At 45.5% G+C, this 20,312-nt stretch overlaps 1 protein-coding gene and 1 pseudogene across 2 annotated transcripts; one reads left to right on the top strand and one right to left on the bottom strand.

Moving 5' to 3' along the window:
* The first annotated feature begins 404 nt into the window (after nucleotides 1–404).
* On the top strand, nucleotides 405–10,952 carry LOC310800645 (furin pseudogene; annotated as a pseudogene). Its single transcript has 3 exons — nucleotides 405–2,538; nucleotides 6,604–6,657; nucleotides 10,813–10,952. The product of its transcript is annotated as a furin pseudogene (transcript).
* A 2,981-nt stretch (nucleotides 10,953–13,933) lies between these two features.
* On the bottom strand, nucleotides 13,934–19,266 carry mphosph6 (M-phase phosphoprotein 6). The gene is made up of 5 exons (XM_083663054.1): nucleotides 19,066–19,266; nucleotides 18,365–18,477; nucleotides 17,304–17,394; nucleotides 15,947–16,050; nucleotides 13,934–14,285 (listed from the first exon to the last, which is right to left on the bottom strand). The coding sequence occupies exons 1-5, from the start codon at nucleotides 19,111–19,113 to the stop codon at nucleotides 14,147–14,149; spliced, it is 495 nt and encodes a 164-aa protein (XP_083519180.1). The 5' UTR covers nucleotides 19,114–19,266; the 3' UTR covers nucleotides 13,934–14,146.
* Between the last annotated feature and the right edge of the window lie 1,046 nt (nucleotides 19,267–20,312).

Raw genomic sequence — 20,312 nt, 5'->3', positions numbered from 1 at the left:
TGATGATGCCACAGTGATGAGTCGACAGTGATGATGTCATAACTGATGATAATGTCATCATTGATGATTTCACTGATGATGTCACTCTTGACATAATGTCACTGTGAGAGTCATGCCACAGTGATGACGTCACTGTTGAAGGTTTTAATGATGTCATACTTGATGATAGATAGGGTTAGGGTTAGGTCAGGTTAGGGTTACTGTAATGTGATGTCATGTTCGAGGGCTATAAAGGGTGTGCTCTGCCAGCAGATTGTAAATTCAGTTTAAGAGTTTAAGATCTACTTCAGCAACAGCCTTCAGTCTTTGTTCTTATTTGCAAGTTTGTTGCTCACAAATAACTGCAGGAGCTCTCGGTAGATGTAAAAGTTCTGGTTAACCAGCAAATTCAATCCTCCATTAAGATGGAAGAACTGCGGCAGCTCTCAGCACAGGTAAAGGCTCTGGTCAACCTGCACAATCAACCCTCCATTAGGATTGAAGATGGAGCGTCCCGGTCATCGGTCACACACGCTCAGAGACTTGCTGCACTAGGAGAAGCCATGGCTTTTGGCCCTCCATCTCTCTGTGTAAGCCCTAGAGTTGCTGCGACTGTAGCACATCTGTTGGTCTTGCTGTTTTATGGGCTGGCAACAGCACAGGGTGATGCTCAGAAGGTGTACAGCAACTCATGGGCTGTCCACATACCTGGAGGTCAGGCGGAAGCTGACCGAGTCGCCAGTAAACACGGTTTCATCAACCTTGGACATGCATTTGGTGATTATTATCACTTTCGCCATCGTATATTGGTGAACAGATCGCTGTCAGATCACCGGGCAACAGTCCGTCTACAAGGAGACCCCAAGGTGACTTGGGCAGAGCAGCAGGTGGTGAAAGTGAGGGTAAAGAGGGCTGTCTTCACAAAGCCTTCAGATCCCAATTTCAAAGACCAATGGTACTTGTACAATGAGAAACACCGTGACCTGAATGCCACAGGTGCATGGGTGTTGGGCTACACAGGTAAAGGTGTGGTGGTGTCCATACTGGACGACGGGATAGAAAAGAACCACCCTGACCTGGAACAGAACTACGACCCAGATGCCAGCTACGATTTTAATGATGGAGACCCTGATCCTCAGCCAAGATACACAGCACTTGGTGAAAACAGGCATGGGACACGATGTGCAGGAGAGGTGGCAGCGGTAGCCAACAATGGGGTCTGTGGAGTCGGAGTGGCTTACAATGCCAAGATTGGAGGTGTGCGTATGCTAGATGGAAAGATGGGTGACATGGTGGAGGCCGAGGCTCTCAGACTGAACCCCCAACACATCCACATCTACAGTGCCAGCTGGGGCCCAGAGGATGATGGCAAAACTGTCGGAGGACCTGGCAAGCTCGCCAACAAATCCTTTTTTGATGGAGTCACAGATGGCCGTGGGGGTCTGGGATCCATCTTTGTGTGGGCCTCTGGGAACGGAGGGGGGAAGGACAACTGTAACTGCGACGGCTACGCCAACAGCATCTACACGCTGTCCATCAGCAGCTCTACCGAGAATGGCAATGTTCCCTCGTACAGCGAGGCCTGCTCCTCCACCCTCGCCACCACCTACAGCTCTGGGAACCCCAACGAGAAGCAGATTGTGACGACAGACCTCAAATCAAAATGCACTCACTCCCACACCGGCACCTCCGCCTCTGCCCCGCTGGCCGCTGGTGTCATCGCCCTTGCTCTTGAGGCCAATAACCATCTGACCTGGAGGGATATGCAACATCTGGTAGTACGAACGTCTCATCCTGCCCACCTCCACACCAACGATTGGAGAACCAATGGAGTCGGACGCAAAGTGAGCCATTCATACGGATATGGCCTCCTTGATGCTGGCGCAATTGTGACATTGGCAAGCAAATGGACCAGTGTGGGGCCACAGCGTATATGTGTTCTCTCCATGGTTTCTAAACCTAGGAACATTGGGAGACATTTGGTGTTTAACAAGACAGTGGATGGCTGCAACAGGACTGCCAACCACGTGAGCTCATTAGAGCACGTCCAGGCCCAGCTCACCCTGTCCTGCAACCAAAGGGGAAACCTGGCCATCCACCTTATTAGTCCCATGGGCACGCGCTCCACCCTGCTCACCCCCAGGCCTCATGACTACTCGTCTCAAGGTTTTAAGGACTGGCCCTTCATGACCACCCACTCCTGGGATGAGAACCCCAGTGGGGCATGGACTCTGGAAATAGAGAATGTGGCTAAGACCACAGGCTATGGCACTCTGACTCAGTTCACTCTGGTCCTGTATGGTACAGGCCCAGCATCTGACTCGTCCGACAAAGAGGCAGCCAGCAACAGCATCCTCATTGCAGTGCTCAGCTGCATTGCCATCATCGCCACCGCTGGCATCCTGCTACTGCGAATGCGTTCGTGCATCAAGCTGCCTTGCCTGGAGGCCGGCGCGGCCGTGGCGGGGAGCTCCACAGTGTCCGTGGATGAGAGGGTGAATACAGACTCACAAAATGAAGAGTTTGGCGTCCACAATGAGAGGACTGCCGAAACACAAAGTGCTCTTTAATGCTACCTCACCACCATTTTCTCTCTTTCCGTCCTGCTCTCAAAGTCCTGGACTCTCCACAGTCTTCTGGCCGTCTGGGTAATGTAGAGCAGTGTCCTGCACCGGGTCTTGTGTAAAATAATACTGTAAATTAACAGGATGGGGCGCGGATAAAAATGAACTAGATGTAGGTGGGGAGTTGATGAGAACAATTTAGGAGCCGTGTATGTTTTTGTGTTGCACTTAAACTTAGAATTCACAGTATTTTACATTAATCTGGTAGTTGAGGCACGGGGGGGTGTCATCAGTTGAGGCAGGCAGAGAAGGGAACAGAGGACACGCACATTTTTGCCATTTGTTTACATAACGCATTGTTTCAAGGATGCATACAGCATTGTGTGGTGCTGTTTTTCATAGCAACAGGCAACAACATGGATAAAGTGAAAGTGGAGAAGTTGGACGCTGTACAAGTGGATTCCTGTTACTGCAACAGCTATCATAAAGGCAGTATGGATTATACCGGACATATTGGAAATACCTGGTAAGTCTGCTTGTTGCACAACACTAATTTTTGTCTGATAAAAGTGCTACCGAGCTGGTTAGTGAGCTAGCAGCTGCTAAGCTAACGTCAGCTGATGAGTCTCGGCCAGAAAGACCTATGCGCCTCTTGTGTGAAATGGTGGCAGTTTGGTTAGGTCCGGGTCACTATGAAATGTTTCCACTGCACATAACGGTTATACTGTACAGATGCAGCCATCCAAAATGGAACCAATTCACCGTGACTGTCCTGCGTGAAAAGCGCGGCACTGCTGCGGTGCCGATTTTCTTTTCTTTTTTCCACTTCTGTTTTCACCCACCAGGAGGCGCAAAAACACATAGTCCGTCAGTAGAGGGTAACAGTTTATAGTGTTTAGACGTCAATAAACCGTAGGCTATTTCATTCATTCATCTGATGTCAAGTGGATTTGAGAATTATTGTATTGTATTGTTTGTTGTATGTTGATGCGGAGACCACGCCACAAGCACGTCACACACCAAAAGAAAAGAAAAAAGATGACACATGGCACTGACTAGCCTATTGTGGTGCGCTCTGCGGGAAAGGTACAGAGAGATACAGCAGGATAGGAAAAAGACTTATGTTGTCCTATGCCAAGGGTGGCCGCATACAGAAAAATATAAGGAGTCGCGGGCCAAACAATATTAAGCGCGGCAGTTTTCGCGGCAAAAAAGATTGGACCAGAAAACCCTTGTGCCATCAGAAATTTTATTTCTACCTAAATAAATATATGACACATATTACATTACATCATTTAGCAGATGCTTTAGCAGACGCATCACTAAACACATAGTTTATTGATGTGCTCACCTATTACAATGGGTATTTCTGTATGTTTTCAAATTTTCTTTTCCTGTGCCAGGTTAAGACAGAGATAATTTAACATAACATTAGTATTAAACATTCATTCAGTATTAAAAATGTTTAAAAATAAATAGACCAGGTCAGGTTACAGGTTATACAGGTCAAGTATAACACATTTTTACCATTTTTACCATTATATGTTTTTACCATCAAGTATAACCCATTTTTTGGATATTATTATTATTCTTCTCCCAGGAAGTTCGACTTCCCATGCATGAAAATAAACCAAACTTTGCACAAAGGTCCAGTCCCATGCCAAACGTCTTTGATGCAAATTTGGGGCCAATAGTCCTAACGGTGGCACTACAGCGACCGTCTAAAGTTTCAAACTTTGAAAATTCATAAAAAAATCAGGCATACGTGCTACAGCTTTGCAACTTTCACCAAAATGTGGGCCCAAATGAGGAGAAACTTTTGTACAATGCAACCTATGGCCAATTATGGAGTCTAAAGACCAGATGTCAGCATCTGCATCGTTAGATTGTCCTACACAAAAGCATGAAACAGATTTTTGATTGGTCAAAAATTGAGCCCACTGTGCATTCAAAACGTAGAATTTTGCCCCCTATAGCCGAATTGCCTTAATTACCTAGGGCAATTAGGTTGTATTTGTGATGTCATCAGTCACTCAAGCAATTGTGATGCCCTCACTGATGTCACTCGAGCAATTGTGATGTCATAATAGCTCAAAGCCTTGAGACTTGCCCGGCCACGACCCATTGCTGCGCAGCAGCTCTAATTGGTATTGTTTTTGTATCTTTGGGGACACAGTGGTGACAGTGAATGAAGTCTCAGTAGCATCATCATTAGTCTCTTAGAACAGACGAGTTGGCTTCCGCAATTTTCAAATGCTTCCGCCATACCGTCTGACTGTACTTCGTGGGGGAGAATCATGCACCAACCGGAATGGGAAGCAGAAAGGCGGGTCTTCCGCTCATTAGTCCAATCAGAATCCAATATGCCGCATTCGCGTGTCGTGATTGGTCGGATTCCGTAGAACTTCCTTCCAGTCTGAAGTTTTTTTTCCCCAACTTCCTTGTGCATGTTCTGGGGGTGTAACGTACAGACTGTATATAGCTGCATTCGCCGGATGTAGATGAGACAGTCTGTTTTAAGAGACTACATCATCATCATCAGTGATGAATGATGCACAATGTCCACTGAACTGATAAGTGAAGCAGGGGCACGCAGTGATTTATGATGTCATGATAACTGATGCAGGGGCACGCAGTGATTTATGATGTCATGATAACTGATGCAGGGGCACGCAGTGATTTATGATGTCATGATAACTGATGCAGGGGCACGCAGTGATTTATGATGTCATGATAACTGATGCAGGGGCACGCAGTGATTTATGATGTCATGATAACTGATGCAGGGGCACGCAGTGATTTATGATGTCATGATAACTGATGCAGGGGCACGCAGTGATTCATGATGTAACGGATTGCGTCATCACGCTTCCACCTGTTCAGTGACATGGTATGAACAAGCAACACGACAAGCTTTTCTTTCCCTGCTTGGAATGCAGATTGCTTACTCCAAAAATCACTTTATCCAACTTTTCATTTGCAGAAGAGTGTTTACCTGACATAGGTTTATAGTTGACATGAACTTTATTAAATCAAACTTGTGTCTCACATGAGCTTGTAAGGTAAAATCACATCAATCCTTTTCTGAAAAAAAATAAAAATCTTTTTTTCATTGGTAGTTATTTTTTTACCCTATGATGATCAAGAACAATAAAAGACAGCATTTTGATTAATCTCTATCTCCTATTGGGAAAATGTATCCTAGTTGTGTCTCCCTTAAGTGCAAATTATGCTCGAGCGAAATCGCCGGCGCCGAGGGGTCGCCGCAGCTGGGCGTCCTATCGGCGCAGCTCGGCGGAGGGGCCGTGCAGCTCCTCGAAAATGTGACTCTGCGGCGTCACGTCCTTGTTGTGAGGACTTGCTCTTGCACTCTGCTAAGTGCTTGTCCCTCATCTAGCAAAGCCTTCTGCAGGCTCACTAGAATGAGTTTTGAAATGGAGGGACAATAAAATGTCCCCCCACCGACATGATTGCAAGTTCTTGGTAAACGACACGATAACGTTTTGGACGTGGACCACAGCCAATGCGCCGAGTTAACGTTCGAGTATGCACAGTCTCGCTGTCGCTGCTAGTCGGCGGCAAGGCTCCAAGTCGAGGGTGCGCAGAACCCTGTCAGCGCCTGAGGCGGCCCTAACCACAGAACCCTGTCAGCGCCTGAGGCGGCCCTAACCACAGAACCCTGTCAGCGCCTGAGGCGGCCCTAACCACTGAACAGAACCCTGTCAGCGCCTGAGGCGGCCCTAACCACAGAACCCTGTCAGCGCCTGAGGCGGCCCTAACCACAGAACCCTGTCAGCGCCTGAGGCGGCCCTAACCACTGAACAGTGCTACTGGGGTTTCCCTCCCATCTGTTGGAATAATAAACCATGTAATAAGTAGGTGGGAAACACAAGCATGGACGCTAAGATTGAAATAATAGAACAGGGGCTCCCAAACCTTTCCATGCCAAGGACTGATGACATCATCACAGATGCCGCCACAATTGCTCGAGTGACATCACTGACGACATCATTGTGATTGAAGGTTCGTGTTGATTGTTGGCATGTGTACGTACCCCCAGGTGTGCAGATTGTGTACGTACCCCCAGGTGTGCAGATTGTGTACGTACCCCCAGGTGTGCAGATTGCGATCATTTGGTTTTTAACTTACTTACTTCTATCTAGTGTCATATGAAAACATTTGGTCTAGCATGTAGCAGTCATGCTGTAGCTATTGTCAAAAGTTATTTAGAGCATTGTAATCTATTTCTGTGTGGAATAATAGTGAAGGCCTGGTTACATGTAGTTTGGTAAGAAGCAGCCCATGATGGTCGGCAACCTCATTTTCTTCAGCATTAAACCGTAGACATGTAGCCTATAAATAGGAAAATGTGCTAACCAAAATGTCCTGTGACCACAGCAGGGCCACAGGAGAGAAAACGTAAGGTGCGCCTACCTATCAGCAAGCACAATAATAATAAGTATGGCGGATTTCATAGATTGTGCCTTGCTTTCAGCAAGCACAATAAAAAAGTAGAATTTTGGATCCGTGTGCTCCAGTGCCTATTTTGATTTTTTCTCAAGTTTTCCTTACAAGATTGCCCTCTTCTGTGAGCACCGGACCAGCCTGCTGGGCTGCTGGGGTGAAGCGCACATAACCTCAACCAGCAAGCACTTCAAAATCACTTCAGCGCTTACATGCGTCACAAATGAAAACTGCATGTTGAAGTCACTCAGGCACTTGTGATGTCATCAGTGATGTCACTTGAGCAACTGTGATGTCATAAGTGATGTCCCTCGAGCAGTTGTAATGTCATAAATGGGACCTAAAACTCTTCAAAAAGTACATTGATCTTCGGAATGAAACTTCTCAAGGTCCTGCTGTTCTTCTTCAACCTCATTATCTCTATATGGGGCCTGTTCCTGTTCGTGTTTGCTACGATGTACCTAGTATACGGCAATACGTCATTGCAGACGCAAGCCATAATCGTAGTTATATTGGGTGTGATGGTGATCTTCAATGCCTGCTTTGGCTGCTGTGGCACCTGGAAAGAGGACTACTCCATGCTCAGGATGTTTTCTATCCTCCTCTCCCTGATGATCATCATTCAAATTTACGTCTTTGTTAAGTTGTTTTCGGATAAAACAGACAAAACACTACGCACATTCATAATCAAATGGACTGTTGGTCCACTTTTTGTACTGTTTACTGCTCCTGGTATCCTGGAGATAGGGGCCATTGTGTGTGCCTGCTGCCTGATGAGAGACATCCGCAGTGGCAAAGCAGGATGTGAGTGATCCCACTCACGCCTGAGTTGGATGTTCACGGTCATGTTGATTGGAGAAAACTTTAATATGTTCATCTCATATTTCACAGAACAATAGAATGTCATAAGCCAACATCACTATTGTGTATTTAGGACTGTAGAATGATGGATTTAGCTGTAGGAGAGATCGTGTTCAAAAGGTTCCCGAGCAGACGGGATGGCCGCCACCAAGGGCAGCATTAAAAAGCAAGTGGTAGAGGTGAGGTACGCAAACATTTTGGGAGATGGTCATTTACACCCCACTCCCCCCACCACCACATTAGGAGCTGAGGGAGCTAACCTGCCTGCAGCCCCCTCCCCCCACCAACACATTAGGAGCTGAGGGAGCTAACCTGCCTGCAGCCCCCTCCCCCCACCAACACATTAGGAGCTGAGGGAGCTAACCTGCCTGCAGCCCCCTCCCCCCACCAACACATTAGGAGCTGAGGGAGCTAACCTGCCTGCAGCCCCCTCCCCCCACCAACACATTAGGAGCTGAGGGAGCTAACCTGCCTGCAGCCCCCTCCCCCCACCAACACATTAGGAGCTGAGGGAGCTAACCTGCCTGCAGCCCCCTCCCCCCCAGTCGTTACCACCTCTCATCCAGGAAAGTGATGTAAACAAGCTCTTTAAAAGTCTGAAGACAAGGAAACCAGCAGGACCCGACTCCATATCCGCCTCCACCCTGAAACACTGTGCTGACCAGCTGGCACCAGTGTTCACTGACATTTTCAACTCCTCACTAGAAACCTGCCACGTACCTGCCTGCTTCAAAACATCAACAATAATCTCTCTCCCAAAAAAGGCAAGGCCCTCGGCACTTAAGGACTACAGACCCATCGCCCTGACCTCTGTGGTCATGAAGTCCTTTGTGCGCCTTGTCCTGACCTACCTGAAATCCATCACAGACCCACTCCTGGACCCCCTGCAGTTTGCCTACAGAGGAAACAGGTCTGTAGACGATGCGATTAACATGGCCCTTCACTACTTACACACCTGGACAACACAGCTACTGTACCTATGCTAGGATCCTGTTTGTTGACTTCAGCTCAGCATTTGATACCATCACCCCTGCCCTTCTACTCTCCCACCTGGGTGTGCCCGACTCCATCTGCAAGTGGACCATAGACTTCCTGACTGACAGATGAAGATGGGCACACATACAACTGCCTCTCGGTCCATCAGCACTGGTGCCGCCGAGGGTGGTGTCCTCTCTCCATACTTCTTCGGGCTCTACACCAACAGCTGCACCTCCAACCACCAGTCCGTCAAAATCCTGAAGTTTGCAGACGATACCACCCTCATTGGGAGATGAGTCTGACTACAGGCAGGAGGTTGACCACCTGCTGACCTGGTGCAAACAAAACAACCTGCTGCTAAATCCCCAAAAGACAGTGGAGATGATAGTGGACTACAGAAGGAATCCAACCCTTCCTCCCCCAATCATCCTGGACAACTGCCCAATCAACAAAGTGGAGTCCTTCTGCTGGGCACCATCGGGCTCTTAGCCTGGGCAGAGGCAGTGTGGAGGTAGGGGGACCTGTCTGGGTCTCTGGGGCCCGAGAGAGGGGCTCTTAGCCTGGGCAGAGGCAGTGTGGAGGTAGGGGGACCTGCCTGGGTGTTGTTATCAGCCATGACCTAAAGTGGGAGCTGAACATCAGAGCCCTCACCAAGAACGCACAGCAGAGGATGTACTTCCTACATCAGAGGCCTCACCAAGAACGCACAGCAGAGGATGTACTTCCTACATCAGAGGCCTCACCAAGAACGCACAGCAGAGGATGTACTTCCTACATCAGAGCCCTCACCAAGAACGCACAGCAGATGATGTACTTCCTACATCAAAGCCCTCACCAAGAAGGCACAGCAGAGGATGTACTTCCTACGGCAGAAATTCAGTGGCAAAGGCCATGATGGTGTGGTGAGGAGCGTGATGGTGGAAAGTGTGGGTCCAAGGTGCTGTAACTGTGGGGGAGAGCACAGTGCTGCTTACTGGGGGTGTGAGGTTATGAAGAGAGAGGTTGCAGTGCAACAAATAAAAGTTGCAATTCATAAAAAATCAGGCATACGTGCTACAGCTTTGCAAGTTTCACTGAAATGTGGGCCCAAATGAGGAGAAACTTTTGTACAATGCAACCTATGGCCAATTATGAAGTCTAAAGAACGCAAAACTGCAAAAACTTTAAAACGAATTAAACCCTACTCCCACATTTTTTTCTACAAACGACACCAAACTTCAGCATCTGCATCGTTAGATTGTCCTACACAAAAGTATCAAACAGATTTTCGATTGGTCAACAATTGAGCCCACAGTGCATCAAAACGTTGAATTCTGGCCCTGTGTATAGCCTAATTACCTTAAGTACCTATGGCAATTAGGTTGTATTTGTGATGTCATCAGTCACTCAAGCAATTGTGATGCCATCACTGATGTCACTCGAGCAATTGTGATGTCATAATAGCTCAAAGCCTTGAGACTTGCCTGGCCACAACCCATTGCTGCGCAGCAGCTATAATAATAATTATTATACCGTATACTGTATTATCAATTGGGTAGTGATGCTTTTGTCCACTGTGTGGCGCCATTACCTTTATAATTTTAAAACTATTCACAATCTCAAACTCACTGGCTGTTGAAGTCAGGCTTTACTGGAGACGCTTTTTACATCAGAAAAGGTAGCTTTAACAGATTAGCTAGAATTATTAAAACAACCCAGGTCTGTTAATTTCCTTCTTATTCCATGAGTCTGCTCTAAACCAGTGTTTCTCAACTGGTGGGTCAACACCCAAAAGTGGGTCGCGGGGACGTTTTGAGTGGGTTGCGGATGTGTGCATGAGAAAAAAAGTTTTACTTCGTTTTGAACTCGGATTCTCACATGCCGAAGCCCACCTAGCGGCGCTGAACTGAATGCCTTTCTTTTTTACCTCTGAAAAAGAACTTTAAAACCACCCAGGCGCCCCTCAAGGCGTCCTGGCCTATCTCAGCCGGTGATTGGCGCAGCCACCCGCCACCGCCCTCGTGTCTGAGACACGACCTGCACAGACCGGCTGAGGCCTTCGAGCCCGTCGGCACCATCGATTTGAAACACCTATCCCTGAAGACCAGAAACCCTGTCTTCTGGTAGGAGAGTTGGTGACTTGATTGCCCTCTCGGTGCAACAGTCCTGTATGTTGTTCTGTGATGAGAGGCGCACAGTCACGCAGGGGGCAAGTAATCACACTACTCCAACGCTGGACACAGCGTAACAGTTCCCCGACTTGTAACGCTGGTGTCAGAGCGACCTGGTGTTCAGACAGGCTGTCCAGCATCAGAGGTGAGTGGTGTCAAAGTGTCCTTGAGCAAGGCACTAAACTGATCCTGAGGGAAGAGATTCAACCGCTGAGCAGCAGCCGCTCATAGAGGCACTTAGCATTATTTACATGTAATCTCTTTCCAATGCAGTTTTCTTTTTCATTAAGTAAATTGAAGTAAATATAGAAATCTGTTAATATATATTATCTGTTATAATATCCAAGATACTCAAGTATTTTCTGTTAATGAGTTGCCGTATACAAAGCAGATAAGCGATCAGGCTGATCATGAGAAATGTGCGATATAATTATTTTCTGGGTACTGTGGCAAGCAGTGGGGACCCGTCAGGGCCTAGCCTGGGTAAACCCAGCCTCCACGTGACCTCTATCTGACTGATAGCACATAGAGGTCACGTGGAGGCTGGGTTTACCTAGGCTAGTCAGGGCCCTCTACGCCCTCTGTGAGGGCCTAACATATTCTAAAAAATTAAATTTGAAAAGTAATTCTGTTCTGTTCTAATTTTATTGTATTAATTCATAAATTGCCAATCATCTAAACAAACATGTTTCTCTGGAAATAAGCCCTTAAAACTGCCTTTCCAGTTTGTTTTGGACTGTGAAGGGTTAACTGAATTAAGCCCTTTGTGTTACCCTATCAGAATTTTGCACCTCTGTGTTGTTGGGAAGAATAGCAGCTCAGTGCAGCTCTCTGGTTTGCGTGGCCGCTGTAAATTTCGCAGATGGCCGATGTAATGGATGAACCCTAATGAACCCTAACCCCACCGTGAGGATATTTTTCGAGTGACAGTAAAATTGAAAAATTGACCAATCAGATCACCCCTCTAAATGGATGGGGAGGCTCATCGTTGTATGACAGACTCCTCCCGCTGCGTTGGACAAGACCATGTGACAAGACTTACAGCAGCAACTAGCTGCGCGACAGTCTGCGTTGTTTTACGGCAACTAGGCAGAGGATCATGGCTGCCGCACCGGCAAACTCTGCTCATTGCAGATTCACTTTTAATGAAAAGTTGGAATTGATTGGGAAAGAAGACCCACACGAGCTCTTAATTTGGTTCAGAAAATCCGTTTTCTGTTGTTTTGTTGTTCCGAGTTGACGGGCTGGTTTACCAGGCTTTGTATGTTACACCGTGTTCAAAACCAAAACACTTTCAGAAGCATTTCAACGCCAGCAAGAATTATACACGGTACACCGTCCGTGGATGGTGTCCACCCGCTATGTCGACCAACCGCAATGCCGACCTTAGGTTTAGGCGTGGGGGGTGGGAGAGGTTAGGTTTAGGGTCTGGGGGAGGTTAGGTTTAGGCGTGGGGGCTGGGAGAGCTTACGCCCGGGCCAGACATCTCGCGTCTACCTAGTGCGTGTGTGTGCGTGGCGTGGGGGCTGCGGCTGGGACGCGCACGGCATCCACATCCACACAGGCTGCGTTGCTGCTGCTGCGCTGCTGTCTGTCTGCCAACTCTCTTCCTATAGAGTTGACCTTTTATTAAATTTGCTATAAACAATACAATGATGATTTTAACTGAAGATCGCTTGGGCTCACTTCATAATCGAGGCAGTATTGATTTGTGTGTGTGTGTGTGGGGAGGGGAGGAACGAAGCCACGTTGTAGCCTATGTACTGTATGTGGTTTTCGGAGGGCAGGAGAACTGCTGTGAGCTCATCCTCCCGTCTCAAATCAAAACGAGCCTTGATTGGCGGTGGCTGGCCCTGTAAAATAAATAAATAGCCTATAGCCTATGGAAATAAGTGGTTATCAATTCAAGTCGAAAACTCGCAAAAATCGAACCAGTTGAAAAAAGATATGCCGCAAATTCGCCCAGAGCAACAAAAACGGAAGTGTTGTTATATTTAATTATGTCTGCTTTGAAAATGTAGTTAATAGTGCTTGATTATGAACAGCAAAAGATAATTTTAATGTCTATTTTTGTAGAGACACGTGCGCGGTAAGCAGAAAAAATAGGCGTCGCTCCTATTCTATAGATGACGCGCATCTCACGCCTCGCAAGACACGCGCCTGAGATGTGAACTCATGTGATCAAATCATTCATATATCTCAGCGGAATGGACCCATTTCACAGCAACCCTTTTGAGGTTGTGAAAGCAGGAAGTAAAGCAGCTGTACGCAAATACCATTAATGATGCTTCCATTCTGTGTAGGTGTTCCAGTGCCAGGTGCCCTCATTAATGCCAATGATTACACCTGTGTCATTTCCTGCTTCACCACCTCAAAAGGTTGCTGTGAAATGAGGCTAGTCTCTCCATCAGCAGCACAAATTGGACCAAAGTAAATTAGCTAATTGTGGAGCCATTTATAGAGTAATCTGGCTTTGCTTTACGCACTTTAAATTTGTCATTTCAATTTCTTCCAAACTAAACAAATTAAAGTAAAACGTAACAAACTCTACTTTAACCCGAGTACATTTTAAATTATATTTTTACATTAGTAAGACATCTTCTCACCACTGTTCACCTCAGACAGGTCAATCCATTTCCTATATGGAGGTAGAGACCATCTTTCCCACAGGACTTGGAATCTAATGTTTTACGGGTGGCTCACAGACCATAAGTCTCAGTTCTTCCCACAGCGCCCTGGTTTCCAATCTGGCCCGCGGTCATTTGCTGCATGTCCTCCCCTCTCTGCCATAAGTTCCTGTCTCTCTCTCTCACCATCAAATAAAGCATTCAAAAGTTACCATCTTCCTTGCATGAATTGAACACAAGAACAGTTTTGCATAAGGCACACAAGTATACGTTGGGCTATGCATTTAATGGAAATCTTATCGATGTCGCATTAACTGTACAAAAACGTTACATTGTATGTTCATAACCCTCATAGCATCTCAATGATACATCTTTTAAAATAAAAAGGAGGATGTATAACATCCATTTAGCCTTAAAATACTGTACTGATCCATCAGACACACTATAGAAGTTGATGCAAACAGGCATTAAAAAAACTTTTGAGTCCTTCACGTAAAAATACACAATGTTGAAGTCCAACACGTTAGTCTTGAGGTTTCAGGAAGACCCGCTTTGTGTTTGTTTGGGCAACATTCTGGTTAATATCCTCCTCTTCCATCATGGCCGCCCTCTCCCGCTTCTTAGCAAACTTCTTTTTCATGCTCCCTACTAAACTCTCATACCTGCAAACAGAAGAATCACACAACAGTTTCATGAGACAAAGTCTAATTTGACGTCTTCCCAACAGGTCAGCCATTCCTTTCTGTACGAAACAACGAGGTCCTCACCATCATATATATGTCTACAACGAGGTCCTCACCATCATATATATATATATATATATATATGATGGTGAGGACCTCTACAACGAGGTCCTCACCATCATATATATATCTACAACGAGGTCCTCACCATCATATATATATCTACAACGAGGTCCTCATCATCATATATATATATATATATATATATATATATGTCTACAACGAGGTCCTCACCATCATATATATATATACAGTATGATGGTGAGGACCTCTACAACGAGGTCCTCACCATCATATATATGTCTACAACGAGGTCCTCACCCTCATATATATATATGAGGGTGAGGACCTCTACAACGAGGTCCTCACCATCATATATATGTCTACAACGAGGTCCTCACCATCATATATATATATACAGTATGATGGTGAGGACCTCTACAACGAGGTCCTCACCATCATATATATGTCTACAACGAGGTCCTCACCATCATATATATATATATGAGGGTGAGGACCTCTACAACGAGGTCCTCACCATCATATATATATATGAGGGTGAGGACCTCTACAACGAGGTCCTCACCATCATATATATGTCTACAACGAGGTCCTCACCATCATATATATATCTACAACGAGGTCCTCACCATCATATATATATCTACAACGAGGTCCTCACCATCATATATATATATATATGATGGTGAGGACTTCTACAACGAGGTCCTCACCATCATATATATGTCTACAACGAGGTCCTCACCATCATATATATATATATGATGGTGAGGACCTCTACAACGAGGTCCTCACCATCATATATATATATATATGATGGTGAGGACTTCTACAACGAGGTCCTCACCATCATATATATGTCTACAACGAGGTCCTCACCATCATATATATATATGAGGGTGAGGACCTCTACAACGAGGTCCTCACCATCATATATATGTCTACAACGAGGTCCTCACCATCATATATATATATCTACAACGAGGTCCTCACCATCATATATATATCTACAACGAGGTCCTCACCATCATATATATATATATATATATATATATATATATATATATATATATATATATATATATATATATATATATGTCTACAACGAGGTCCTCACCATCATATATATATCTACAACGAGGTCCTCACCATCATATATATGTCTACAACGAGGTCCTCACCATCATATATATATATATGATGGTGAGGACCTCTACAACGAGGTCCTCACCATCATATCGTCGCTGTTGTGCCAGGACCTCGAATGTCCCTTTTTTCACTTTTTGTCATAAATCAGTGCCATTCACGTCAGGACCCTTCACGTCTCTGTGTGGTTTTTACCAAAATTTAAATTTTACCAAAGCCGTACTTGCTGTTTTGGAGATTCGAGGTCCTGGCACCACAGCGACGATATATACTGTATATATATATATGATGGTGAGGACCTCTACAACGAGGTCCTCACCATCATATATATTATATCATTGTACTCCAGACTGCCCGGCCTCGGGGAGTCGCCCCACCATAGCGGGCGGGACTCTGACCCTTTTCCTCCATACCTTCTTGCCATGTCTTCGTCGGTCACATCTGTCTGCATTCGGCTTATGTCCTCCTGCTCCTCCTCCTCCACCTCTTCCTTGGGATTCATCAGGAGCATGAGTTTCTGTGGTGGACGCACAACAAGCAGATCCGTGAAAAGCCCACATACAAATGACATGTGACCATGCCAGCCGCTACTTTTCACCTGACAGCGGGGAGCTTCACCGGCACATGGGAGGATCATGCTATTCCCACCAGTTCCCTTCCGCTCGAACTAGCGCCCCCGACCAACCAGAAGAGGCGCTAATGCAGCGACCAGGACACACACCCTTAATCCGGCTTCCCACCCGCAGACACAGCCAATCGTGCCTGTATGGACGCCCGACCAAGCCGGAGGTAACACGAGGGGCGCGAACCTGCGAGCCTCGTGTTGATAGGAAGGGAATCTACCGCTACACAACCCAGACGCCCCACAATATGCAATAATATGAATCATCACAATAATAGTTTTTTAAATGGCATATACTGATATTATATTGATGCTGCTGATAGACAACACTTTTAGCTGCTCTTCTGTCTATTTCAATTTCACAATTTGATGCAGAGGTTGCATTCGAATTTCCCGGGGCGTAAAAATTCTCTCATTTATTACCTATGTGAAAATGACAGACAGCCTTATGTCTTATGACACTTTTATCCAAAGCGACTTACAATATCACATTTTGTCAACAGTACAGAAATCAACTATGCAACACAGTCAATGACAGCCAAGACCTTTTGATGGACTAGAGTAGCACTTTGTAGAAAGTAGTTTGAGATGGAATAGGTCACTTTTTTCTTTTGGAAGAGGGAGAAAGATTTGACCGTTCTGACCGAAGGGGGAAGCTCGTTCCACCATTGCGGCGCCAGGGATGAGAAGAGTCGCGATCAGGATGAGCGACTTTTGAGCCCACGTAGCGGAGGAGGGGAGAGGCAAGCTGGATGGGTGGAGTGTGTGTGTGCGTGTGCGTGTGCGTGTGTGTGTGTGTGTGTGTGTGTGTGTAAATGATTGATTCCTTGCTTATGGGCAAACAGATGATCACACCTGGTAGAAAACCACTTCCTGCTCTGTCAAAATGATTATGAGCAACTATTCAACTTGGCATCCGTCCAATACACCAACAAGCATTCAGTTGGGTACGAGCGACACAGAAGCACTCGGTAAGAACAGCCAGGGGAGCAGGTAAGAACAGCCAGGGGAGCAGGTAAGAACAGCCAGGGGAGCAGGTAAGAACAGCCAGGGGAGCAGGTAAGAACAGGCAGGGGAGCAGGTAAGAACAGCCAGGGGAGCAGACGATGTGACAGAGGATTTATATTGAATAATAAATGAAGACATACCTCAACTTCTGGATTAAACCCCTTGAATGACATTCGACCATACTTCAGGTCTTCACAAGGTACAAAACTCCTCTCCTCTATGATGATATTCCTAACAGACAGAAAGGGAGAAAATGAGACAACAGTACCTGATGCCTTCAGCTGCTGTCATGTGGACCCCAGCAGAAAACATCATCTTGGATGATTTCTCTGCTGAAACTACGAGATAGAAGGAAGGAATCAGTGCTAGCTAGCTGTATGTATATTATTTAGGGCTGTCAAAGTTAACGCGTTAACGCAAATTCTTTTTAAAGCCACAATTTTTTTTAGCGCGCGATTAACGCATGCACTTTCTTTGAAGTTTGAGCCTTGGTCCGACCCGTAGTTTGGGAAATCAGGAAGCAACGTTGATAGCAAGCAGAAAGAAACCCCCGTGAGCAGAAAAGGAGGAAGAAAATGTGTATAATGTTGGCAAGTTCATCTTAAAATTGAGAATATGTCCCACATTTTGGGTGAGAGAGAGAAAGAGAGGGCTCATCAGCGCGATCAGACCGTTGCAGAGAGAGAGAGAGAGAGAGAGAGACAGACAGACGGAGAGCGGGGGGGAGAGAGGCAGAGAAAGCGAGCGAGCGAGACAGACAGACAGGGCGATCAGACCAGAGTCAGAGAGAGATGGAGAGAGAAAGAGAGAGAGCTGGCACACAGCTGCTCCTGTGCTCTTTTCTTCAGATGAACCAGTAGGTTAATTATGCAGCTTACTACAGTAGCCTATATGCTTCTACTTCACTATACAGTATGGTTCAGCATGCACACCCTTGAGGTTATTCTGAAGAATATTCTGGACAGTATTCGTCATTGTTCCAATAATAATAAACATATCCGCATAAAGCAAGCATATTCGTCTACTCCCATGTTGATAAGTGTATTAAAAACTTGAAAAATATCGGTTTACGGTAGATTTAGAACAGATAAAAAAATTGTGCGATTAATCGCGATTAACTATGGACAATCATGCGATTAAATATTTTAATTGATTTGACAGCCCTAATTATATTATATAATACATATAACTTGACACCCACTCTTTAGCTTTGAGCTCTGGCAGGTCCAGATACCAGTGTTCGTCACTTATGATTCTCCTCTCGTCTTCTTCCAGCTGCTTCTTGGTCTCTGCATCCAGACCTCGCTGCATGAACTGTGGAGGCACCAAAACATCACTTCATCTCATCACCACAAGCTCGAGCTAAGTATTTGAGAAAGAGACAACTATTTATTTAACAGGCAAAAACAGTGGTGGCTTTTGTGTGTGTGTGTGTGTGTGTGTGTGTGTGTGTGTGTGTCTGTGTGTGTGTGTGTGTGTAATCGAATGATTCCTTGCTTATGGGCAAGCAAATGATCACACCTTGTAGAAAACCACTTCCTGCTGTGTCAAAATGTTATGACTATAAGCAACTATTCAATTCGGCATACATCCAATACACAAGCTTTCAGTTGGTACAATCAACCTTTATACTTGGTAATGTAGAAGTAGAAGGCAGTAACATTAGGTTAAAAATGTGAAATTTGATTATATTGAAGTACTGTTTGGTGGATCACTCATATGCCGATTTAATAGCAGTGCCGTAATAGTTCATAAACGTGTATCTTGGTCCTTATCTGCGATGTCTGGGTTTTTAAATTAAGCGAGCAATCATTACAGTGCGAGGACTTTAAATGGAGTTTGGCGTGGAGCTAGCATGGCTAATGCTAACACCCTGCAGCTATCTGATGCAGTTTCACTTACCTTCATGCGCAAGAGGTTTTTGGAGAGTTTCACAGCATCGGTCGCCATTGCTGTCCGGGTTACAGAACCTATAATAAACTACAGGATTGTTTAGTGTTTTCAATGAATTGTCTGGGGGGAAACCCACGAGACTCGTGGCACGAGTGTAGCCCACTGAGATATTATGTATACTCGTAGCAGCCCCACCACACGTCCACGCTGCTGCTGTTAAACCTCAGACCAAATCAGTCGAACTCCGAGCGGCTTTCGCTGACCTTCTTCTTCTCTCGATTAAATGGCGGATCGCAAACAACTTTTAAGTGCATACCGCCACCTACTGTACAAGAGTGTGTAACATCATGTCATTTTACTGTATTTTCTTCTGGCATTTAAATCCTACCCATCAATCTTGTTAGCCCCTTTCCCTCTGTTCCCAATATCCCCATCAGATCCCACTGACTCTCTTCCTACCTCTTGAACTTTATCTCGTAACCTTTCTCTTTCCTCCTCAGCCTACATGATAATACAATGGCAATAAAATATCCTCAACGTTTTCTTTAACTCCACAGTTCCCACTTATTACTGTTCCTTTCCCCCCATTATAGAGTTCCACTTAGGCCTGCCTGTGTGATCCAATCTGAGTCTTGTTATGATCATTTCTTCTCTTCTATTCCTTTCATTAGGCTATACATTTTTGTTATGACCGTCTTTTGTATTTTGTGATAGGCCCTTCCCTTCTGATCTTCCTCCCACCTGTTATATCTCCATTCCTCTCCTCTTGATCACTGTTATTTACTTTTGTAGTGCCGCTTAGCTAATATATCTGCACTCATTCCCTTTCACCTCCTGATGTGCTGGAACCCAACAAAACTGAACATCTATGTCTCCTCTCTGAATTCTTAATAGACTATTATAAAGTTATATTATTAAATCTTCTCTGACCGTATTTGTTGACTGAATATTTCCAAAGCAGCAACTAAATCAGTGAGGCTATCACCACCCTGTCAGGCCTGACCTCCTCTACCCACTGTAACCCAATAATTATTGCCACTATTTGTGCTGTGTAAACTGAAAGTTGGTCTGACAATCTTTTGGAAATAGAAATTTTAAACTCAGGGACAAACACACCAATTCCTACACATTAAACTGTTTATTCTTAGAACCACCTGTAAATATTTTGAGATAGCCATTGTAACCATTTCTCAGATACACACTAGTTTTGACTCCCACTTCTTCCTTTTCCCATTCTCTTTTCTCTTCCACAACAC

Source organism: Poromitra crassiceps (assembly GCF_964638095.1).
Source record: "Poromitra crassiceps genome assembly, chromosome: 30".
Taxonomy (NCBI): Eukaryota; Metazoa; Chordata; class Actinopteri; order Beryciformes; family Melamphaidae; genus Poromitra; species Poromitra crassiceps.
The sequence above is the reverse complement of the archived record's forward strand: the minus strand, read 5'-3'. Positions and strand labels throughout refer to the sequence as shown.